This window comes from Pelophylax lessonae, assembly GCF_965119305.1.
Source record: "Pelophylax lessonae genome assembly, chromosome: 5".
NCBI classification, from domain to species: Eukaryota; Metazoa; Chordata; class Amphibia; order Anura; family Ranidae; genus Pelophylax; species Pelophylax lessonae.
Genome location: NC_138772.1, coordinates 515,383,188 through 515,409,438, shown reverse-complemented (window position 1 = coordinate 515,409,438; position 26,251 = coordinate 515,383,188). Strand labels below are relative to the sequence as shown.

At 45.3% G+C, this 26,251-nt stretch overlaps 1 protein-coding gene across 1 annotated transcript in view; it reads right to left on the bottom strand.

Moving 5' to 3' along the window:
• Positions 1-26,135, bottom strand: part of TBC1D31 (TBC1 domain family member 31) — a 93,881-nt gene extending 67,746 nt beyond the window's left edge. The window contains exons 1-4 of the mRNA XM_082259631.1: positions 25,926-26,135; positions 23,539-23,685; positions 11,554-11,669; positions 9,776-9,954 (exon numbers count right to left, since the gene is read on the bottom strand). Of these exons, the coding sequence (XP_082115757.1) occupies positions 9,776-9,954; positions 11,554-11,669; positions 23,539-23,685; positions 25,926-26,002 (519 nt within the window). The 5' untranslated portion in view covers positions 26,003-26,135. The remainder of the gene's footprint in view (positions 1-9,775; positions 9,955-11,553; positions 11,670-23,538; positions 23,686-25,925) is intronic.
• Positions 26,136-26,251: the final 116 nt, after the last annotated feature.

The following is a 26,251-nucleotide window of genomic DNA, read 5'->3' as shown; positions in this document are numbered from 1 at the left end:
GCTCTGCGTTTTCACTCAGATGCCCCCTCTCTCTCCTCATTGCCTCAGTGACTGATTGACAGCAGCGGTAGCCAATGGCTGTGTTATAGCCAATGAAGAGGGAGAGTCCTGAATAGCCAAAGGTCTCGTGCAACATTGCTAGATCGAGATGCAGCTCAGGTAAGTATTTGGGGGGCTGCTCCACCCACAAGGTTTTTTTTTTATCTTAATGTATAGAATGCCTTCCGATAAAAAACCTTCTGCCTTTAGAACCACTTTAACTAAAAGGCGGTTTCACCTAAAAGTAAACCTGTCATTAAAATTTTCAAGGGGCTGCCATTGCTGACTGTAACATAAATATCAGATATGGAATAGCTTTGCGTTAGCGAAATATGAAATATGAAGTGATCTGTAGAAATATGTAGTGAATTGTAGATGTAATGTCATTTTGGGTTAATTAATGTATTATCACACACATGTCCTGTTAGTAGCATTTGAAAGGACACAGCTGGTCTCTGGGATAGAGTTGACACCTGGTTGCCAATTAAGGCCCCCCATGCAATTGAACAAAAATTGTCACCTTCCCGGAAGCTTCAAAGGAGACTGCTAGTCATTTTGGCTGCGGAAAACCACAGGGGTGCGGTCGAAGGCTCCCAACAGTCAGCGAGCTGTCAGATCAAAGGAATGTATTTTATCTCTCATAAAAGTTAAAATATTAGTGGCAGAGAGATGAAAATAATTCCTTCTTGTGGCTCACGTGTGGGGCTACGAGTATGTATAAATTTGTGTCAGTGGCATGGGTGGGGTCCTGGAGAATTGAACAAAACCGTTATATGGCGCCTGATTGCGGCAGGCAAGCAGTCTTTGGTACTGTCGCGATCAGACCGATGCGCTGGTGTCAGAACTCCTATCCCTGGCCCAGCGGTCAGCGCCATTCTGGGCCAATTCAACTCTGGTCAGTTCAGAACACAGAACTTCAGGTCGGCTGAGCCGGGGGCAACCCCTTGTGGCTGATTCGTTAAGGGCTAAAGTCCAGCCCACATCGATATTCCAATAAATTGGGAATCTGAGATTTGCACATTGTTCTTCCTTGAAGCCAGTTCTGAACTGAGGAGTTCCTGCACGATTTCCGGTATGCTTCTGCCAAAGAGATAAGCTTAGGTAAAGTTTATTTCTGTTTTATTCCCTTTTATTTTCATAGCAAATTGCCAATTGTGTGTCTTTTTATCTTTTGTGTATTTTTGTAACTGCTTTTATTCTGTATATATTTTTTATGCACTGCCCACTATCGGGATATTAAATTATAAAATTAATAAGCGACTTCTGTGTACTAAGCTAGGACTCATACCTCTAGAGAGATAATTTGCATTTTAGTGCCTAAATTGCTTGAGCTACGCTACATGCCAATCTGTATGCAATTGCACTGTGTGTTGGCAGATTGCATGCAGATTGTACACCAGACGGAGATCTGTGTGTGTGTGGTGTCCCAGCAGACCAGTTTGCGGACAAACTGTTGGGTGGTGGCAGGCTATCATTTGTGGTGTGTGGGTGTGGGGACAGAGTGATTAACACAGGGGTTCTGGCTTGTAGGATAGCTGGAGGAATCCTAGTAGTGTGTGATAATTGCTAGACTGCTCCCCAACCCTTAGAGTGCACCAGATTGTATGTAAGATTTGTATCTGCCTGTGTGTGGTCGGCCACCTGGATTGGAGTGGAGTCTCCCTCTAGTGGTGACCTAAGGCAGTGCAGGCTGTGAAAGTATTGCAGCCAATCTAATTACTTAGTAGGAATTTTCTTTATTTCGTTATCCCCTTATACTCCCCAGTCACGGTTTTACCACGTCTCGGTTAGCTAGTCGCCGTGGGCGTGGTCGAATCGTGACACTGACCTTCTTCTGTAAATGTCATTGTTTGGCTGTTAGGTCGACTCTTTGGCTTCAGTACTTTCTGAGGCCATCTGCATGGCTGTTTGGGATGAAAAACCCAGAGCATTTAAACTGGGGGTTCAGCAGCCAGGAAAAGTAACATTTTTAGTAGGCAATCATCAAGATGGCAGTCTTCATTTTATTTTCAGGGCAAAGTTTCTTTAACCTGTTGCTGCCCATGCAACACATATGTGCGTTGGCAAAAGGGTAGACTTTCACCCACACGCTGCACATACATGTCACTTGGTGGCCAATGTTTCTGCACTGAGAGCGCTGCTCCTAGCTCAGAGACTGAGATAACAAGGACAGCTCTCGGTCCCCACTAATGATCAGTAGCTGGCAGGAGAGAAGGGGTGAGTTCGGACGCCGCCGGGGACAGTTAGAGGAGGCCCGCACAAGCCGTCTGTAATGAGGGGAACTCATAAGAAATCCATGGTCCCCAAATTTTAAGGAATTAAGAGTGTGAATCATTCACAATGCTGGACATTTGTTCCTGAATCATCAGAGCGGACATGCGAAAATCTGCATCTTTCAAGAAGACCATGATATTAAAGTGATTGTTAAGTCTCCTTTTTTTTTTTTTTAACAACAAACATGTTATGTCCACCTAAAACTGTACGTATATTTTCTCCATCAACCCATCCCTTACAGTTATTACCTCTTGTATCTCTTGACCCTCCCTCTTAGACTGTAAGCTCTTACGAGTACTAAAGTGTATTGTATTTGTACTGTCTACCCTCAAGTTGTAAAGCACTGCGTAAACTGTCGGCGCTATATAAATCCTATATAATAATAATGTTATACAGTTGATTTTACACAAAGCTGACTGGATCCTCTCTCTCCCGATTGGCTAACTGACTTTGAATAAAAGCCACAAGAGCCAATGGCGCCGTGGCTATGTCCCAGCCAATCAGAAGGGGGAGTCCCAGACGGCCGAGGGACTCGTGGACATCGCGGAGAGATGGGGCTCAGGTAAGTATTAGGGGGTGCTGGGGAGGCTGTTACACACAGGTTTTTTTTATCCTAATGCAAAGAATGCATTAAGATTAAAAACCTTCTGACTTTACAACTCCTTTAATGCAGGACAATGCTCCATCTCATGCATCAAAGCACTCCACTGGGTAACTAGCCAGTAAAGGCCAATAATGACATGGCCCCCTTTCTCACCTGACCTAAACCCTATTGAGAACTTGTGGTCCCTTCTTAAATGGGAAATTTACGGTAAAGGAAAACAGTACTCACCGTCACTGGAATTTAAAGACAGATAAGTAATGGTTTGGATTGCTTCATATTTGCCAGCAATATCTCCATATAGGAATATAAAGATTTATTCCCATTTGCCATGAAATCTGTTCTTCCTAAATGCTGGGTATATTACATGTCTTTCAATGTCAGACAGGTATTCCTTTTGTTGTGTATTGGGAGGGAATGTGGATTGCCCTTTTGCATTGTTAAGTGTTAATGACCTCCCATTGTTCTGTCTGTCTGCCTTAAGAGAAACGTATTATGGGATGTATAAAGATATGTGGATTGGATGCTAAGGGGGAGGGTGGATTGTGCCACGTTGTATATTTTGTACACTGTATGAGAGTGTAAAACTCTGTTCCTATTGGATGGTGAATATTATGTTCAGTCTTCAACAAGGTCCATCTGGGTGGTAACCTTGTGGGTGAAAACTGTATATAAGTATTATTCAATAAAGTTGTTCTAGAGTTCCTTCACCCTCAATCTAGAGTTCTGTCTCTTATTGGGGGAATCTTCTGCAAAGGAATTGCTATGGTCTTCCATACTCCCTTGGATAATCACTAAGCTCTTGTAAGAGCTTGTATAAGAGCTTGTTCTACTGCACTCTCTGGGGAAAGAGAGGTTCACCCACAGGAACCTGGAGCCTTGTCGGAGGTCCAGGGTGGATAGGAAATGGTGAGACCCTAACCAAGCTGCGGCGGTTCGTGGGGTCTGAAGTGGTTACGGTGTCTGGTGGAGTGCTTGGAGCCCCTCGGGAAGCACTAGGAGCATCTGTCAACGGAGGTACCCGGTCAGGGGTGCCCTATTCCGTTACATTGGTGGCAAGCGGTGGGATGGCATCCTAGTGTGAGGAGAAGCAGCTCGGAGACACCGGTAACGTTATGGAGCGAGCTAACACCCGTGCAGCGTCCCCATATGAGGAGGAGTTTCTCTGGAGGTTGCAGCAACACTTGGTCCAACAGGATGGGTCTGTATCAGAGGAAGCCATACTGGACTGGAGAGATGTCACTCGAAAGGAAATGTGGTATGAGACCTTAGAGGATGTGCAGTGGAGGCGGAGAGAGAACCTTCCCAGCGAAGAACAGCGGTTCCAGGTATACGTTGCCCTGCGGTTACCTTTCCTAGGAGAGCAACCCCTGGATGAGTGGGTGACGGAGCTGTGGAACCTGATTTGGAAGGAGTTGTGGCTGGATGAAGCTTACCGGGCACTAAAGCCAGGAAAAGTAACATTTTTAGTAGGCAATCATCAAGATGGCAGTCTTCATTTTATTTTCAGGGCAAAGTTTCTTTAACCTGTTGCTGCCCATGCAACACATATGTGCGTTGGCAAAAGGGTAGACTTTCACCCACACGCTGCACATACATGTCACTTGGTGGCCAATGTTTCTGCACTGAGAGCGCTGCTCCTAGCTCAGAGACTGAGATAACAAGGACAGCTCTCGGTCCCCACTAATGATCAGTAGCTGGCAGGAGAGAAGGGGTGAGTTCGGACGCCGCCGGGGACAGTTAGAGGAGGCCCGCACAAGCCGTCTGTAATGAGGGGAACTCATAAGAAATCCATGGTCCCCAAATTTTAAGGAATTAAGAGTGTGAATCATTCACAATGCTGGACATTTGTTCCTGAATCATCAGAGCGGACATGCGAAAATCTGCATCTTTCAAGAAGACCATGATATTAAAGTGATTGTTAAGTCTCCTTTTTTTTTTTTTTAACAACAAACATGTTATGTCCACCTAAAACTGTACGTATATTTTCTCCATCAACCCATCCCTTACAGTTATTACCTCTTGTATCTCTTGACCCTCCCTCTTAGACTGTAAGCTCTTACGAGTACTAAAGTGTATTGTATTTGTACTGTCTACCCTCAAGTTGTAAAGCACTGCGTAAACTGTCGGCGCTATATAAATCCTATATAATAATAATGTTATACAGTTGATTTTACACAAAGCTGACTGGATCCTCTCTCTCCCGATTGGCTAACTGACTTTGAATAAAAGCCACAAGAGCCAATGGCGCCGTGGCTATGTCCCAGCCAATCAGAAGGGGGAGTCCCAGACGGCCGAGGGACTCGTGGACATCGCGGAGAGATGGGGCTCAGGTAAGTATTAGGGGGTGCTGGGGAGGCTGTTACACACAGGTTTTTTTTATCCTAATGCAAAGAATGCATTAAGATTAAAAACCTTCTGACTTTACAACTCCTTTAATGCAGGACAATGCTCCATCTCATGCATCAAAGCACTCCACTGGGTAACTAGCCAGTAAAGGCCAATAATGACATGGCCCCCTTTCTCACCTGACCTAAACCCTATTGAGAACTTGTGGTCCCTTCTTAAATGGGAAATTTACGGTAAAGGAAAACAGTACTCACCGTCACTGGAATTTAAAGACAGATAAGTAATGGTTTGGATTGCTTCATATTTGCCAGCAATATCTCCATATAGGAATATAAAGATTTATTCCCATTTGCCATGAAATCTGTTCTTCCTAAATGCTGGGTATATTACATGTCTTTCAATGTCAGACAGGTATTCCTTTTGTTGTGTATTGGGAGGGAATGTGGATTGCCCTTTTGCATTGTTAAGTGTTAATGACCTCCCATTGTTCTGTCTGTCTGCCTTAAGAGAAACGTATTATGGGATGTATAAAGATATGTGGATTGGATGCTAAGGGGGAGGGTGGATTGTGCCACGTTGTATATTTTGTACACTGTATGAGAGTGTAAAACTCTGTTCCTATTGGATGGTGAATATTATGTTCAGTCTTCAACAAGGTCCATCTGGGTGGTAACCTTGTGGGTGAAAACTGTATATAAGTATTATTCAATAAAGTTGTTCTAGAGTTCCTTCACCCTCAATCTAGAGTTCTGTCTCTTATTGGGGGAATCTTCTGCAAGGGATTGCTATGGTCTTCCATACTCCCTTGGATAATCACTAAGCTCTTGTAAGAGCTTGTATAAGAGCTTGTTCTACTGCACTCTCTGGGGAAAGAGAGGTTCACCCACAGGAACCTGGAGCCTTGTCGGAGGTCCAGGGTGGATAGGAAATGGTGAGACCCTAACCAAGCTGCGGCGGTTCGTGGGGTCTGAAGTGGTTACGGTGTCTGGTGGAGTGCTTGGAGCCCCTCGGGAAGCACTAGGAGCATCTGTCAACGGAGGTACCCGGTCAGGGGTGCCCTATTCCGTTACATTGGTGGCAAGCGGTGGGATGGCATCCTAGTGTGAGGAGAAGCAGCTCGGAGACACCGGTAACGTTATGGAGCGAGCTAACACCCGTGCAGCGTCCCCATATGAGGAGGAGTTTCTCTGGAGGTTGCAGCAACACTTGGTCCAACAGGATGGGTCTGTATCAGAGGAAGCCATACTGGACTGGAGAGATGTCACTCGAAAGGAAATGTGGTATGAGACCTTAGAGGATGTGCAGTGGAGGCGGAGAGAGAACCTTCCCAGCGAAGAACAGCGGTTCCAGGTATACGTTGCCCTGCGGTTACCTTTCCTAGGAGAGCAACCCCTGGATGAGTGGGTGACGGAGCTGTGGAACCTGATTTGGAAGGAGTTGTGGCTGGATGAAGCTTACCGGGCACTAAAGTGGTATGCCACCCGGCACTGGATGGCTGATTACAATATGCCGGAAGGTGAGGACTATAGTGGCCCGAGCTTGCTGTGGGAGGCCTTTGAGGAGAGGGACTTTGGATGTCCAGCAGAGGTTCGGCACTGGGAAATCCAGGACACCAGGGAAGCCCTACTGGGTCGCCCCAAAGCGGATGACGTGGGGTCAGACCTGATTCATCTGGTCAGAATGGAGTGGGAACTGGAGCAGGACTACCAACGCCTGCTCTGCTCCATTCCACCCCAATCTACCCTGCAAGCAGAGCCCGAGTCCTGCGTGGCAGATCCAGACCCACAACCCTTGAGTTGGAGAGACAATACAGACTGGTGGTACTGTGAAGACCCACCGATGGCAAGTGGAGATGGGACCGAGGTCTCTCTACCGGCCCTAAAGGGAGGTTGGGCAGCCGGCCCAGGTCCCCAGCTACAGCAGGAGTTACAGGGAGCCGAAGGTGTCGTTCTTCCTTCCAAGCAGCAGTGTACCTTGCAGGGAGAGGAGACAACTAATCCTTCTCCCCAACCACAGGGAGACAACAGACCTGACCCCAATGGTACAGATGGGACCGCGGTCTCTGCACCAGACCTACAGGGATGCTGGACGGACGGTCCAGATCCCCAACCTGCCCCGCAGGAATACCAGGAGGAGGAGGTAAGCGATCTCTCCTCTCTACAGCAGACACCCAACCAGGTTCTGAGGGTACTATTCGCCAACCCCAACCCAGCAGAAGAGCTGGCGACAGGGCAGAGTGTTACCGACCTCTGCCCAGCACCCGCAAAAGCTACAGTCTTCATTTGTACACCCCAGGGATGCTGGACAGTCAGCCCAGATCCCCAACAGCCTGACGAAGTTAGCCCCACCACCCTGTCTTCTCTTCAGCGGCTGAAAGGACTCCCAGGAGAAGGGCCAGTCCACGCTTATCACCAGCAGCGGGTATATTCTGCGAGAGAGGCAGAGGTTGGCTGGGAGAGTAACACTGTTTTCCCGACAATTTGTTTGGGGTACTGGGTGGGTGCAGACATTGGGAGGGCCTGTGGAACACAGCCTACCTTAGAGAGGTTGGAAAGTTCTTCTCTCAGCCTACTAGGCTCCTCTTATGTCTAAATCACCCTGTGTCTTTTAGGGACACAGGGTGCCCAAGAAGCCCAGTCTGGCCTGCCCAAACCAGACTTTCACAGACTGATCGGTTATGAGAGCTCCATGCGCCTTGCCAAGACAAACTTACAAACTATGTGGAACTTTGTCAAGGAAGCTTCCCTCATGGATGGACTCTTTGGGACTTATAAACCCGACGAACTCAGGCACAGACCAGTTGGAGGTCTGGTACCTGGTTCGTCTACCTTTGGGGGGAAGATATGTGACAGTATTCACCGTCACTGGAATTTAAAGACAGATAAGTAATGGTTTGGATTGCTTCATATTTGCCAGCAATATCTCCATATAGGAATATAAAGATTTATTCCCATTTGCAATGAAATCTGTTCTTCCTAAATGCTGGGTATATTACATGTCTTTCAATGTCAGACAGGTATTCCTTTTGTTGTGTATTGGGAGGGAATGTGGATTTTACATTGTTAAGTGTTAATGACCTCCCATTGTTCTGTCTGTCTGCCTTAAGAGAAACGTATTATGGGATGTATAAATATATGTGGATTGGATTCTAAGGGGGAGGGGGGATTGTGCCACATTGTATATTTTGTACACTGTATGAGAGGGTAAAACTCTGTTCCTATTGGATGGTGAATATTATGTTCAGTCTTCAACAAGGTCCATCTGGGTGGTAACCTTGTGGGTGAAAACTGTATATAAGTCTTGTTCAATAAAGTTGTTCTAGAGTTCCTTCACCCTCAATCTAGAGTTCTGTCTCTTATTGGGGGGAATTTGCTGCAAGGGATTGCTATGGTCTTCCATACTCCCTTGGATAATCACTAAGCTCTTGTAAGAGCTTGTATAAGAGCTTGTTCTACTGCACTCTCTGGGGAAAGAGAGATTCACCCACAGGAATCTGGAGCCTTGTCGGAGGTCCAGGGTGGATAGGAAACGGTGAGACCCTAACCAAGCTGCGGCGGTTCGTGGGGTCTGAAGTGGTTACGGTGTCTGGTGGAGTGCTTGGAGCCCCTCGGGAAGCACTAGGAGCATCTGTCAATGGAGGTACCCGGTCAGGGGTGCCCTGTTCCGTTACACTCTCTAAAAAGTGTCTGGGAGGCTGTGGTTGCTGCTGCACAAAAAAAGTTGATCATCAACAGATAAGAAACAGACAGACTCCACGAATGGAAGGTTTATCACTAAGCGCCGGTTCACACTGGTGCGATGCGGGAAACCCTGCAAATCCGGTGCGCACCTTAATCGCTGGTGGTTTGCCCTCTGCGAGTGTCAATACAAAGTTAATAACACCCCCAGATTGGTTCGCAGATTGCAGTGCGAACTGTGAATTCGGACATAAATCGGATTTGCATGGGTGTAAACACCCATACGATTTGATTCTGGTGTGGGAAAAAAAAAAAAAAAAAAAGGGGTCCTGTACGACTTTGGCCCGAATGCGATGCGAATACAGCCATACAATATGCTTAGCTGAATTTGCATCGCAGAGACGTTGCACGTGATCTGCACAGCAATGCGGTGCAAATCACATGCAATGCCTGGCATCACTACAGTGTGAACAGGCCCTTATTAAAAAAAAAAGGTGGCTAAATTAGTCACTGAAATGTCAGAAATGTTATTATTTGTAAATTTTGAGTTGCTTAATATTCTCACTTTACCAGAAAACAAATGAGATTTGAAAATTTTCCTTTTTCATTTAGTTGCATAATAATTCTGCACACACAGATATTCTCTGAAGAAAGTCAAAACCTCACTTTTACTTTCCTAACAGATTTAATAACATTTCGGATTGATAGAGCACTAATTGTTCAATATTGAAATGAATCCTCAAAAATACATCTTACCTAATAAATAGTGCAAACAGAGTATATTTCAGTTGAAATCATTTTTTTCTTTTTTTATACTCCTAAAAATAATCCTTACCTTCTGAATTCCGACAGACTGGCGAACATTGAGCTTTCTCTTCCTCTGGAAGGTGTCCAGGTCCCAGAGCTGAGCGGTGTCACTGGATGTGGTGACCGCATAACGACCAGAACCATGTACAGAGATAGATGTGACTGTGGACTCGTGTCCGCGCATCCAGCTTACCAGTTCTTTGCTATCTATTAAAACATCATATTTATATAGTGGCAGCATATTTGTTAGGGCTCATTTACAGTACACTAGAGGTTGGGGAGCGATAAAACCCCCATGGTTAAGCAATGCAGCGTGCTAGTGCGGGGTAAAAGACTAAAATACCATATAGAGATCAGGCGCTCATTGGAAAATTACTAGGGGGAGTTAATAATGACAGCTCTACTGGTCTTAGCAGCTGGAGACAACACCTGGGAGGGAGGGAGGTAAACCATAAAAACAACCACCAAAAAGTCTGTATGAAGCGCTTAGAACAAGGCTGTATGTGCCATGGGTGTGCAGACACCTCTAATAAACACCAGCCTTGGAAGGGCAAAAGTCACTGAAACAAGAACAGTTTTTTTGAATGGATGATAGCATAAAATAAAACATAGCATAAAAAATCCATGAGCGATTCAATAGTTAAAATTTGTATGCTGTGAAATGAGCCGGCACCAGGTCCACCAATTGCCAGATGTGAACAACCAGGGGCTGTGCAGCCTACCTGCCCGTATGTAGAGATGTGATGGATGTGTCCTCAGCCGTGGCCGAATCACTGAACATGTGGTTACCCGGGCACACACAAAGAAAGTGTAGAATGGCCGGGCTGCTACCACAGCCACCAGTCGCGGCATGGATGTTGACTGGATAAGGCGCAGGCGCGCGAAACGTGTAGTCATAGTGACAGGACCTTCACCACTCAGCACAGTTCCATCATCCCCAGAGGTTTTCACCCGGCTCTCCATTCCGGCGCGGCTCTGTGACGTCATCGCTGGCCGCCTCCCTCGCTCTAAGCCTCTCCACGGATTGAACACTGCAGGTCCCTCCATCTTTACCTCAACATTGGTGCCACGAGTGGCAGCCCAGCCATTCTACATGCTCCGTGTGTGCCCGGGTAACCAAGCCTTGTGATTCGTCCACGGCTGAGGACCCATCCATCACATCTCCACATATGGGCAAGTAGTCTGCACAGCCCCTGGTTGTTCACATCTGGCTATTGGTGGACCAGGTGCCGGCTCATTTCACAGCATACAAATTTTAACTATTGAATCGCTCATGGATTTTTAATGCTATGTTTTATTTTATACTATCATCAGTTCAAATAAACTCTTCTTGTTTCAGTGACTATTGCCTTTCCAAGACTGGTGTTTATTAGCGGTGTCTGCACACCCATGGCCCATACAGCCTTGTTCCAAGTGCTTCATAGAGACTTTTTAATGGTTGTTTTTATGGGGTACAAGGATGCCTCCTCACCACCTGTCAAATGCTCTCTGAATCCTATCCGAACACAAAATGCTCTTCAGAGAGCAAAACTAGTGTGAACGAGCCCATTGTGATTTTTAGGCTAGTAAAGTATAGTAAATCATTCAAATCATAATGCAATATAATAGAAAAAGAAACAACTGTGAAAAGGCATTAAATATGAAAGCTAACAATCAAACTACACCTAAAATAATAAAAATAAGAGTGACTATAATTGTGCTCCAGCTCCGAGGGTAAAAGTCTCTATGCAGGTAAGGTCTGTAAGCAAAACAATGTATTTCACTGACACCATCTGTAAACCGAGTCAGAGAAAGATCCATGATTACCTTTATCAAAACACTTCACAGAATAATCTGCAAGAGCCACGAGAAACTCCGATTTCCTGTGCAGGGTAAAGGCCAACGCTGTGCAAGCCTGCATCGTTTTCTGGACCAGATCAAACCTAGAAGGGAGAAATGATAGAAAGTTGAGACTCATCCTTACAGGAAAAAAATATGCAGCATGACCGTAAAGATGCAAAGCGATTCCATGAACTATGTACGGTTATATTAACAGACAGCAGCAGGGCAAGGCAAGCATTGTAATGTGAAGGGGTATATAACTAGGCAATCTCATTTTGAAACTCCTCTGCATCCTGGCCACCTTGCTACCTTAGAGACATTAAAGAGAACCTGTGCCCAGACTATGCACACATTATGAATGAGCAGAAAAAGCCCTTTAAGTGCTGGTTCACACTGGTGCGATGGGGGAAACCCTGCGATTCAGTGCCAGTTCCTGCATCGCACCAAAAACACACACTGGTTCACACTGAGATCTGCGAATATCTGGGGGTGTCTATAACTTTACATTGACACCCCCAGCAATTCGTAGATCTCAGTGTGAACCAGTGTGCTCTTTTAGTGCTATGCAGGAACTGGCACTGAATCTCAGTGTTTCCCCCCATCGCACCAGTGTGAACCAGCACTTTCGCGGATCGCAGTGCAAACTGCAAAATGGTGCAGGAATTGGATTACATACGTGTCAACACCCATGCAATCCGATTTTTAGAGCAAACCAAACAAAAAGGTCCTGAGCAATTTTTGGTGTGAATGCAATGCGATTTTAGCCATACGGTTTGTATGGCTGAAATTGCATCGCACAGACATTGCATGTGATCTGCGCAGCAATGCGGTGCGAATCACATGCGATGTCTGGCATCGCACTAGTGTGAACCGGCACTCAAACAAGCCCTCATTCATCTCTGTAGTTATAGACATAGTGGACCGAGACAGGAAAAACACACAAACAAATGTACATGGCAATGGTAAAAAAATGTGCATAGTTAATGAGATAAGACAGAGGGAGGGTTAAGTGGGGTACACACTAGTAGAAAATCTGCCGAAAATTCCCATCCGAGGTAAAATCGTACGATTTTCAGCTAGTGTGTACACAACTTTCAGCAGCCGATGCCGACATTTTTCAACGAAAAAAAACGGAGGGACAAACACCAAAATTTTTATCGTCCATCCCTAGACGACCAATTTTCGTTTAATGTGTATGCAGTACGTCCGTGAAAAATTGGATACGAAAGACCGCGCATGATCTGAAGTTGCTGACGACCCGGTAGTCTGGGAACAAAAGTCCCCAAAAAAAATAAAAAATCGGACGAGAAATTTTGTGAACATTATGCACTGTCAACTAAAAACGGTTATGAATGCTGAGCAAGAGAGAGAAAAATCGGAGGATATTTCGTCAGTTTTCCGTCAAGTGTGTACGGGCCTTTATAGACTGGGGGGGGGAATGACAGTCACAGAGGGGGGGGGGTCACAAAACTATTGGATAAGGCTGCATTCACACCTGAGCGTAGCGACTCTTAGGCATTTTTATTTGAGGGTTTTTTTAGAGCTTTTAGAAGCTTATTACAAGTGTTTTACAGCTTCAGGCATTTATGATTAGCCAACAGAAAGCACTGGAGGGGGTGGGAGAGCTCCTGTTTGGGGTTGGGGTGGGAGAGCTCCTGTTTGAGCAGAAAACGTACAACAAAATGCTTTTAAAACACTCATGTCACAGGTTTTCAGGCTTTCTATTGAAGTCTATGGGGCCATAAACGCTTGTAATCTGCCAAAAAGAAGCTCATGTACTGTTTTGAGAGACAAGCGTTTTGCTTTAGGCGACAGAACGCTCAAATGTGAACGGCGGGCATTAAAATTAATGGGATTTGGCTTGTTGAGCGTTTTAGAGCTACAAGCTTCAAGCAGAGAATCGCTCAGTTGTGAACAGGGCCTAATGAGTAAGAAACCCCACATCTAAAGCTGGGTACACACGAGCCAGCCATTTGGCTAGCTTCGGTCAGACAGACCGACACACACGGGCCGAATGTCGGCCATTTTTTTGGAACCAGCCAATGTCTTCCGACATTCGGCCCGTGTGTATGTCAGTCTGTCCAACAGAATCTACCTGAACACCCGGTATCTGTCGAATGTGCATGCTAGAAAACCAGCAGCCGACCGACTCCTGATCAGCGCCCTCAGCCAATGGCAGAGAGCATTGATCAGAATGTTCTGGCGGGGAGCTGTCCCCCTGTCAGAACACAACAGCTCAGAAGGGGAGATCGCTGGACTAATATCGGATCATTAGTACAGCAACTCTGACCTGAGCTGAAAGTTTCTTTTTTTTCATGTGCAACCCAAAAAAAATGCGTACCAGGCTTTAAAGTGGTTGTAAACCAACTTTAATGACTTTTACCTATAGGTAAGCCTATATTAACCACTTTCAGACCGGAGGATTTTGCTGCTTAATGACCAGGCCCTTTTTTGCGATTCGGCACTGCGTGACTTTTAATGGAACAATTGCCCGGTCGTGCGACGCTGTACCCAAACAAAATGTAAGTCCTTTTTTCCCATAAATAGAGCTTTCTTTTGGTGGTATTTGATCACCTGTGCGATTTTTTTATTTTTTGCGCTAGAAACAAAAAAAAGAGCGTCAATTTTGAAAAAGTAACAATATTTTTCACCATCTTTTATATGAAATTCTCAAAAAAAAAAAAAATGTAAAAATCAACATTTTTTAACATTTTAAGGCTAATTTGTTTTCTGCTACATATTTTTGGTTAAAATAAAAAAATGAAAAAAATCGCAATAAGCGTATTTTGATTGGTTTGCGCAAAAGTTATTGCATTTATTAACTACGGGAAAGATTTGTCATTTTTATTGTTTTTTTTTTTTTTACTAGTAATGGCAGCGATCTGCGATTTTTTGCGGGACTGCGACACAGCGGCGGACAGATTGGACTCCTAACTAACATTTTTGACACTTTTGGGGGTACCAGTGACATTACTACAGTAATCAGTGCTAACAATATGAACTGTTACTGTAAAAATGACACTGGCAGGAAAGGGGTTAACAGTACTGGTGATCAAGGGGTTAAATGTGACCCTAGGGGCGTGATTCTAACTGTGGGTGGGCGTGGCTTGTGAAGTCATCCCAGCGACATGTGATCCTATATAGCAGGATCACATGACATATGTAATCACTTCAGGGAGAAGGACGAACGGCTTTGTTTACATCAGCCGTCCGTCCTTCTCTGTCAGCGGCAGGAGATCGCGAGTGGCCGGCGGCCATCGGAGCCGTCTGCCGCACGCACTAGCTTCCCTGCTGAAGAGCGGGAGCGTGCCTCCGGCGGCGCACCATTGCCCCTAGCTCCTCCCAGGCGAGCGCTGTACATGTACGGGACTTTGCCCGGGAGAGCAGGCCTGCCCCCTTACATCTGCGGCGGCTGGTCGGCAAGCGGTTAAGGCTTACCTATAGGTATTGTAAATATCTCCTAAACTTGCACCATTTAGGAGATATTTACAGTGGATGCAGCCGATGACGTCATCGGTGCATGCGCTCTGAAAAAACGGTCGCCCGTGCGTTCCTTTAGAGCCCTGTGCCGTAACTGGCGGCTCCCGCGCGCCTGCACGGGAGTGACGTCATGTGTCCCCGGCCAGTAATACAGCCGGAGTCCGCAGACCTGGAAGGAAGACGGGTGAAGATGGATGCGGCCGGTAGCAGGGACAACGCAGGCTTCAGAGCGGGTGTAAATGCATACTAGCACATTATGCATTTACTTTGCAGGGGGGGAAAAAAAACATTTTTGAAGAGTTTACTTCCTCTTTAATTCAGGCCGTTATCTTTAGTGTCAAATAGAAGTATCATTCTTAGTTCAAAAGTTTTCCTTTCCTGGAAAGTCTGAAATTCCCCTAAAGCTGGTTACACACTATCCAACTTTTGTGGTTAGATTTCCTTCAGATTTACCTTTTCTATGTAGTGCAAGGGCCTGCCAGATTGCATACAAATTGAAAGTGTTTAGGTTTGGCCTCATATTATATGGTTTTGGTAAGTCTAAAGGAAAAAGTCTTCAGAAAATCGTATAGTGTGTATGGCCCATAAGACATTGAGGTCTTCTATAATGTGGCCCAGGTGTGAGAAATTATGTCCCACAGGTGTGCAGAACTCATCTTCCTTATGTTTCTTGATGGGTTGTCTGTTTCTGTCGCAAGTGCATGAATACGGCTACAATCACCTCAGAAATTGTGGAGAAATTCAGTTTCAAATTTCACAAGAGGCACTGAGATCTCAGCTTTTTTTCTATTACTTTCCATTGCAGCAGAATCATGGCAGCCCACCAGTCCTCCAATATAAACTCACAGCAAATGTTTGTAAGCTGTTAGAAACTGACAGAATCCCCACTTTAGAGTGATATTTGAGGATGAATTACTTCACATTACAAGCAGCTAGACAGGTTAGTGATGTCTTGTTTTAAAAACTTCACCTCCAGGTTTTAGCCCCTTCATGGCCAGGCCATTTTATTGCGATACAGCACTTTAACTGACAATTGCATGGTCATGTGACGCTGTATCTAAAAACAATGTACTTCCTTTTTTTACTACAACTAGAACTTTCATTTGGTGGTATTTGATCACCTCTGCGGTTTTTATTTTTTGCGCTATGAACAAAAAAAAAAACTATTTTTTTCTATTTTTTGCTATAAAACAAATCCAACAAAATGTTTTTTTTAAATCTAATTTCTTCATAAAATAGGCCCATATGTATTCTGCTAAATATTTTTGGTAAAAAAAAATACCAATAAGCGTATATTGAAACCAATCAGTTTCCAGGTTTTATTGCCAAAGCTTAATTAAACGAGCTAAGGTTAAAAGTTGATTGGATTCCATGCAGTATTGTGACTAATTTTGCACGCTCAAGCTTTAGTAACTGAACCCCTGGCACTTTTTGGAGACCAGTGACATTAATACAGTGATCAGTGCTAAAAATAAGCACTGTACTAATGACACCGGCTAGGAAGGGGTTAACGGTGTGCCTAGCCAGTGTTTCTTACTGTGGGGGAGGTGCTTTTACTTGGGGGAAGGAATGGATTCTAGTCCCTGCTTTGCAGACACACAGGATCCATGCCTTCCCTCCTGTCATAATGGCAATCTGCCTTGTTTACATCGGCAGATTGCGGTTCTGTGTCTCTGCAGGATGATCTGTGGGTGCCGGCGGACATTGAATCTGCGGCATCCCCTGATCCCCCTGATCGGCTGCCGCTGCTTATAATCGCGAGCTGCCGGTGGCGCGCACTACCGGGAAGACCTGGATTACATATATATATAAAACCGGAAGTTTACTTTAACCACATTAAGACCGCCCGCCGCAGGTTTACTGCGGCAGGCACCCTCTACTGCGCGAACCAACGTAGCCCTACGTGAGTCGCACGCGTGGTGTTGGGGAGCGAGTGGGGATGCTGATGCACGGGGGCCGACAGCCACAATTGCCGCCGGCCACCCACGATCGCTCCCTGCTGAGAGTGAAGGACGGGCAGCTGTTGTAAACACAGCCGACCGTTCTCTCTGAAATGATCAGAGAGCGCCTGTGATCCTTCTATATAGGATCACAGGTCTCTATGGTCATTTCACAAGCCCATCCCCCATTCAGTTAGTAAAGACTTCCCTAGGCTCACACTTAACACTTTGATCACCCCTAGGTTAACCCCTTCCCTGCCAATGTCATTATTACAGGTAACAGTGCATATTTTTAGCACTGATTACTGTAGTAATGTCACTGGTCCCCCCAAAAGTGTCAAAAATGTCAGTCAGGGGTCCGATCTGTCCGCCGCAATGTCGCAGTCCTGCTGAAAATTGCTGATCGCCGCCATTACTAGTAAAAAAAAATAAAATAAAATAAAAATAACATAAATCTTTCCTCTAGTTTGTAGATGCGATAACTTATATAGTTACATAGTTACAACTTTTAACCGTACATTGTATACCCCTGTATGTTGTGGTCTTTAAGGTGTCCATCCAATAGTTTTTTGAAACTATCAATGCTCCCTGCTGATACGACTGCTTGTGGAAGAGAATTCCACATCCTTACCGCTCTTACAGTGAAGAACCCCTTACGCACTTTAAGGTTAATCCGCCTTTCTTCAAGTTTTAGTGAGTGGCCACGTGTCTTATTGTATTCCCTTACTCTGAATAGTTTGTTCCTTATGCTAGGGTCGCCAGTACAGTATTTGTACTTTGATATCATATCCCCTCTCAATCGTCTCTTCTCCAGAGAGAATAGGTTCAGTGCTTGTGGTCTTTCCTCATAGCTGATGTCCTCCATTCCCCTAATTATTTTTGTTGCCCTTCTCTGGACTTTCTCCAGTTCCAGCACATCCTTCCTGAGGACCGGTGCCCAGAACTGGACAGCATACTCCAGATGTGGCCGGACCAGAGTTTTGTAGAGTGGAAGAATAATCTCTTTATTTCTGGAGTGAATCCCCTTTTTTATACAACCCAGTATTCTGTTGGCTTTGCTTGCAGCGGCTTGGCATTGCATGCCACTGCCAAGCCTGTTGTCTACCAGTACCCCCAGGTCCCTTTCCATCCTAGACTCACCCAGAGGTTCCCCCCCCCCCCCTAGTGAGTAGCTTGCTTTCTGGTTTCTGGCCCCCAAGTGCATTACTTTACATTTTTCTACATTAAATCTCATCTGCCATGTAGTTGCCCACCCCGTTATTTTGTTCAGGTCCGCTTGCAAGATTTCCACATCCTGCATAGAAGATATTGGCATGCCTAATTTAGTATCATCTGCAAATACTGAGATTGTACTAGATATCCCCTCCTCTAGATCATTTATGAATAAATTAAACAGGATTGGTCCCAGGACAGAACCCTGGGGGACCCCACTTTCCACACCCGCCCAATCCGAGTACTCCCCATTAATCACCACCCTCTGGACTCTCCCCTGGAGCCAGTTCTCTATCCAGGTACTCACCTTATGGTCCATACCTACCTTCCTTAGTTTGTACAGTAAGCGTTTGTGGGGAACGGTGTCAAAGGCCTTTGCAAAGTCCAGATACACCACATCCACAGGCAACTTTTGCGCAAACCAATCAAAATATGCTTATTTCCATTGTCTTTACCAAAAATATGTAGCAGAATACAAATTGGCCTAAAATGATGAAAAATTTTGATTTTTACATTTCTTTTTTGATAATGTCTTATAGCAGAATGTGAAAAATATTGGGGTTTTTTTTCAAAATTGTCACTCTTTTTTTGTTTATAGCGCAAAAAATAAAAATTATCACAGGTGATCAAATATCACCAAAAGAAAGCTCTATTTGTGGGAAAAAAAGGACGTCAATTTTATTTGGGTACAGCGTCGCATGACCGCGCAATTGTCTGTTAAAGTAACTCAGTGCCGAATCGCAAAATATGGCCTGGTCATTAAGGGGGCAAATCCTTCAAGTCCAGAAGTGGTTAAACCCTCAAACATAGCAGCTGTGAGTGCAAATAAAATCAGTGGCAATAAAAGGGTTAAATGCTTGCTAAGTCTAGGCAGTAGAAAGGTAGAACAAGAGGATACATACCTGAATCACCTTTCCAGCGCTGTTCACTTCTTCCCAAATCTATGGGCTGTTGACAGTCACTAGATCTCATCATGTACAATGCAAGGCTTCTAATCCTGCATTGTACATGGAGGCTGCAATTGTGGCCAAAAGCCCATCGGAGAGGAGGCCATGGGGGACCGGGCGCACAGATCGAGGTACCCTGCTGCAGCAAAGAGAAGGTAAATATTACAGCCTCTTCCACAATCCCCTAGACTTTGAAAATTAAGTCCTGCCAGAACACTATTTTCTGGCCCCCTTTTGCAGGTATAGCTATATAAAACATTACAAATAAGTGTCTATATAGTTTTTTTTTAATCCAGTAATACACTGTCTCCTCCTACTCTACAAATACGCAATTGCTCTCTATTTTTCTGCACTGTGCTGAAAATTAAGAGACTGATCTGTTGACAGCCTAAAGATTTACTGCTGCTCAGGGGCTCTGGCCTTCAGCGAGAAAAAACAGGAATATTGCTGGGGACAATTTACAGCGCACATTAATATTGGTAGCATTATTATTCATGTGAAATGTATGATCTTTGCTAAAGAACATTATTTTTTTATCTTTTTTTTTAAAGTCAGAAAAATAAGTTTGATACCAACTAAATCACTAACTCAAAACGTATTTGGGCTCTTTCACACAGGCGGTCCGATCAGATCCGCCTGTCAGTTTTTTAGGCGGATCTGATCGGATCCTCCATGCAGCTCTATGGGGCAGCGGGTGTCAGCGGAGGTGTCTCCATCCGCATCCGATCCTGTGCGTGAAATCTGGACGGATGAAAACCCTATTTTTCCATCCGTTCAGTAATCGGAGCGGAGCGGATCTGATGAGAGCGGACAAGCGGTCCGCTCTCATCCGATCCCCCATAGAGGGCAGCGGGTGCTGAGACACCTCCCTCTCCGCTCTGCAAGCGGAGACGGAGCTGTCATCCGCCTGGCTCAGCGGGGATCGCGGATCGATCCCTGCTGAACAACACGGATCCGCCTACGGAGCGGACCGTGTGAAAGAGCCCTAAGATATGTAGCAACAAAAGATATAATAATAATAAGTGCCGGTTCACACTAGGGCGACCTGTGAGGCGACCTGGTCGCCTCACAGGTCGCCTCCCATAGGGAAGCTGCGGACCCGTTCTAATAGGAGCGACACAAGTCGCTACGACCTAGAAAAAGGGTCCGGAGCTTCTTTGGGGCGACCAGGAGGCGACCGCCATAGACTTCAATGTTATGAAGTCCGTGGCGGCCGCTCCGAGGTCGCGGCGCGCTGCTCGCACCGCGATCTCGGAGGTCGCCCCTGCAAGTAGCGTCGCGGTAATGTGAACCGGCACTAAAGCAAAGTGAATATCAAATAGCTACACAAAAATAAATAAATAAAGTGGATATCACAATAAAAGTGCACTTGCTCTTAAATCATTAATTAAATTAATCCAGGTGGTAAGAAACTGTATCTATGATTAAATAAGATATAAATTAATATATAAATATTGTCACAATAAAGTGGCCGTGCTTATAAATAATAACTGTTGATACACAAGTGGAAATTCATCAACAAATAGTGCAAAGTTCATAAAAGTGGGTGATCCTTCTGTGAAAAAAAAAAAACAGCAAAAACACTCACATGGGATGGCACTCAGCCAGTGCAAGCATAGACAGCAATAAAAAATCCTCAGCAGCAAGTGGTGGATTTGACGTAACGCGTACGGGGGAGGAGCCTGCACACGCTGTAGCACCCATTATTGCTGTCTATGCTTGCACTGGCTAAGTGCCATCCCATGTGAGTGTTTTGCTGTTTTTTACCCCAATAAATCAGATATTACAGAGAGCACTAGATCGCTGTGTTTATTTTATACATGTACCCATTCGTGACGGTGGAGAGACGATTATGAGGAAGTGACAACTTTATCCCCTTCACTGTGTTACTGACACGGCAAGTCTGGCCACCATATCCTACCTGAGGCACCGTCATCCAGAGGGAGGACAGGAGGAAGCAGCCTATCCATTACCTAGCAGCACCTGTGTGTGCAAAAGACGAGCTTGGCTTATTATAACTTGTGAGCCAAACCAGGAGGTGAGCGGCCAGCATTATCATCAATGCACTAAGTCACCCTATGAATTAAAGCACCGGCACCTGGTTACCTGATATCTGCACAGCACAGAAGCATCACCACTTTTATGAACTTTGCACTATTTGTTGATGAATTTCCACTTGTGTATCAACAGTTAATATTTATTAGCATGGCCACTTTATTGTGACAATATTTATACATTAAGTTATATCTTATTTAATCACAGATACAAAGTGCAAAACCTTACACTGCAGAACCTGTGTAAGTGCAAAACCTTACACTTCTCCACATTAAACCTCATTTGTCATGTCGTTGCCTTATTGCCCTGTCCAATTTTGTGTCATCTGCAAAAACTGATATAGAACTACTGACCCCGACCTCAATGCTGTTTATGAATAAATTGAACAAGGTTGGTCCCAGGACTGAGCCTTGGGGAACCCCACTTACCACCTCAGACCAGTCTGAGTATGCGCTATTTATTACCACCCTTTGGACACGCCCTTTTAGCCAGTTCTGTATCCAAGGCCAGACCTTGCGGTCGATGCCTGCAGACCTTATTTTATAAATTAAGCGCTTGTGGGGAACTGTATTAAACGCCTTAGCGAAATCCAGGTACACCACATCCACTGGTCTCCCCCTATCTAGCTCACAGCTCACCTCCTCGTAGAATGCTAATAGATTGGTTTGACAAGAACGCTCATTTGTAAACCCGTGCTGGTTACTACTGATGATGCTGTTGTCTTTAGCAAACTCTACGATATAGTCCCTTATCATCCCCTCCAGAAGTTTACATACTATCTATGTCAGACTGACAGGCCTATAATTTCCCGGGATATGCCTCTGCCCTTTTTTGAATATCAGAATCACGTTAGCTTTCCTCCAATCCCCTGGTACATCTCCTGTCCTAATACTGTCAGCAAAGATCAGGAACAGTGGTCTAGATATAATCTTACTGAGTTCCTTGAGTACTCTCGGATGTACGCCATCCGGGCCTGGTGATTTGTTTGTGTTAATTTTATCCAGCCTTTCCCTGATTTCACCCTCTGTTAGCCATAGTGGCAAATCCTGTGTATTACTACTAACCATACAGCCATGGTCAGTGTACCCCTCCTTTTCCTGTGTAAAGACTGACGAGAAAAAAGCATTCAGCACGGTTGCCTTTTCAGTGTCCTCTGTAACCATCCTCCCATCATTGTTAATTATGTGTGCAATATGCTCTGCCTTAGTTTTTTTGCTGTTGATATATTTAAAGAATTTCTTTGGGTTCTTTTTACTATCCTCCGCTATTTGTCTCTCAAAGTTGATTTTAGCCATTTTGATTTCGTATTTACTTTTCTTATTTGCCTCCTTGTATTGCTGGAAGGCCGATACTGTGCCCTCTGATTTATATTTCTTGAAGGCCAATTTTTTTCCCTTAATAAGTTTTTTAACGCTACGGTTTAGCCAGCCACGTTTGGCTTTGTCTCTTCTAAATTCATTTCCCATAGGAATGCACTGCAAGATGCATTTGTTTAATATGTTCCTAAAGCAATCCCATTTTTCCTCCGTGGTCAGTGATCCCAGGGTTTGGTCCCAGTTTACCCTTTCCATCATGGAGCACTTTTGGGAAAGTTTGCCCTTCTGAAGTTAAGGGTTCTTATGTTCCCCACTTGCCTTGTTATATTGTTATTTACGCTAAATGTGATCATCCTGTGATCGCTAGAGCCCAGGTTGTCCTGGACTCCTACCTCCGAGATTAGGTCCGGGTCATTAGTGATCAATAGATCCAGGACTGCGTTTTCTCTAGTAGGAGAATCCACCAACTGGTGTAAAAATTTGCCCACTGACAATTTAACTATGTTGTAATGTGCTGTTTATACAAATGGTAAAACAAGTGATGTTACTGCGGCATGTGCACATCAGACACCACAGAAGTTACAAGCAGAACTCATCTTTCACACATCATTCCTCCCCATACAGAACAGCAGATTAGCGCACCAATGTTGCTGTACCGGTGACTGGTTGAGCTACATGGAGAACCAACCAGTGAATAAAAATCAGCAATTGCTCTTTGAGAACTCTAGCACACCAAGGCCACTAGGAGTGCAGAGGTGTGACTCTAGTCTCGACAGAACATTATTTTTTTTATCAACTTGTTATGGGTAATGTTCCGCTTTGTTGAGCATTCATCCCTTGCAGTGTGGGGGGGCCTTGACTTCAAGGGTAATTATTTTGGTGTGCCCGGAGTTGGGCTTTAACTTTGTGATTTGAGCACTTAACAGAGGGCATTGAACGCTCAATCATTGGCTTTACTCGTTGCCTAGACAGGCTATTTAATAATTCACAGATTAGCAGGAAGGTCGGCGAGCCTCTCACCTGTTTGTGTTTAGGTTGAACAGATAGATGTTTCCTAAGTGATCCCCGGCAAGGAAGCAATCACCAGACTCATCAAATGCTACTTGCAGAAACCGCTTTGTCTGGGTGTGAGAAGCTGCAGCTCCATGCATTACATTCACCATAATCCTGGACAGGAAAAAAAACCCCAGATACACGGGTAAATTCAAAGTATAGCAGAAATCATATGAATACACGCTGCAATGCAGGGACCAACAATGCTTTTTATGCTGTAAAAATAGCAAATTTTTTTTTTAATTTATGCAATATAAATATTACAGTATGGAAATACACCATATTACCAAAAGTATTGGGACACCTGCTTTTACACGCACATAAACTGTAATGGCATCCCAGTCTTAGTCCATAGGGTCCATTATTGAGTTGGCCCACCCTTTGCAGCTATAACAGCTTCAACTCTTCTGGGAAGGCTGTCCACAAGGTTTAGGAGTGTGTCTATGGGAATGTTTGACCATTCTTCCAGAAGTGCATTTGTGAGGTCAGGCAATGATGTTGGACCAGAAGGTCTGGCTCACAGTCTCCGCTCTAATTCATCTCAAAGGTGTTGTATCGGGTTGAGGTCAGGACTCTGTGCAGGCCAGTCAAGTTCTTCCACTCCAAACTCACTCATCCATGTCTTTATGGACCTTGCTTCGTGCACTGGTTCAAATCATTGGTGGAGGGGGGATTATAGCGTGGGGTTGTTTTTCAGGGCTTGTGCTTGTCCCCTTAGTTCCAGTGAAGGGAACTCTTTAGGTCAGGGATCCTCAAACTACGGCCCTCCAGCTGTTGCAGAACTACACATCCCATGAGGCATTGTAAAACTGACATTCACAGACAGGACTAGGCATGATGGGAATTGTAGTTCCTGAACAACTGGAGGGCCATAGTTTGAAGACCCCTGCTTTAGGTGTCAGCATACCAAGATATTTTGGAAAATGTCATGCTCCCAACTTTGTGAGAACAGTTTGGGGATGGCCCCTTCCAGTTCCAACATGACTGCACACCAGTGCACAAAGCAAGGTCCATAAAGACATGGATGTGTGAGTTTGGGGTGGAGGAACTTAACTGGCCTGCCACAGAGTCCTGACCTCAACCTCACAGAACATCTTTGGGATGAATTAGTGTGGAGACTGAGCAAGGCCTTCTCGTCCAACATCATTGCCTGACCTCACAAACAAATGCGCTTCTGGAAGAATGGTCAAACATTCCCATAGACCAGTCATGGCGAACCTTGGCACCCCAGATGTTTTGGAACTACATTCCCCATGATGCTCAACTACACTGCAGAGTTCAGAGAGCATCATGGGAAATGTAGTTTCAAAACATCTGGGGTGCCAGATCTTCCTCCCCGCTGGCACCAAGTATGGGGCGCTCTTCCTCCCTGCTGACACCAACTATGGGGCGCTCTTCCTCCCCCATTGACACCAACGATGGAGCACTCTTCTTACCCCATTGACACCAATGATGGAGCACTCTTCCTCCCCCATTGACACCAATGATGGAGCACTCTTCCTCCCCCATTGACACCAATGATGGAGCACTCTTCCTCCCCCATTGACACCAATGATGGAGCACTCTTCCTCCCCCATTGACACCAACGATGGAGCACTCTTCCTCCCCCATTGACACCAACGATGGAGCACTCTTCCTCCCCCATTGACACCAACGATGGAGCACTCTTCCTCCCCCATTGACACCAACGATGGAGCACTCTTCCTCCCCCATTGACACCAACGATGGAGCACTCTTCCTCCCCCATTGACACCAACGATGGAGCACTCTTCCTCCCCCATTGACACCAACGATGGAGCACTCTTCCTCCCCCATTGACACCAACGATGGAGCACTCTTCCTCCCCCATTGACACCAACGATGGAGCACTCTCCTTCCCCCATTGACACCAATGATGGAGCACTCTTCCTCCCCCATTGACACCAATGATGGAGCACTCTTCCTCCCCCATTGACACCAATGATGGAGCACTCTTCCTCCCCCATTGACACCAACGATGGAGCACTCTTCCTCCACACTGACACCAATGATGGAGCACTCTTCCTCCCCCATTGACACCAATGATGGAGCACTCTTCTTCCCCCATTGACACCAACGATGGAGCACTCTTCCTCCCCACTGACACCAATGATGGGGCACTATTCCTCCCACTGACACCAATGACGGAGCATTGTTTACTCCCACTGACACTGGGGCATTTTCTACTCTTGCTGGCCATAGTCTGGCCTCCCAAAAAAAAATGGGTCCGGCCTTAGTAAGTTTGGTGACCCCTGATGTAAAGGTCAGCTTTAACTTCTTTCACATTCCAGTTAAAAAAATAGTAAAATCAGTATATCAAAAGTATTTTTCCTTACCCATCACTGGAGGTCGGTGTGGGCTTCCTGTGCCAGATCTTGCCCGTCTCTCTGCTGCCCAAATCTGTTGCCTGCATGATGCCGCGCTGTACCCGGTGATCTCCGGCAGATATGATTTCCCAAAGATGATCAGAAGTGGAATGTAAAGCAGACCAGTCTGCTGTGTGCCAGTTTATATGGCTACCTTACAAACTCTGCTACTCCCACTATGCAAGAGTCAAATAAAAATGTTGGTATCAATGACCTCGGAGTGTGTGCAACCGGAACCCAGCTGTGCCCGGCGTTATACCTGCATCCTGTGGTGTGTATTGGGTGACTGTGTAACA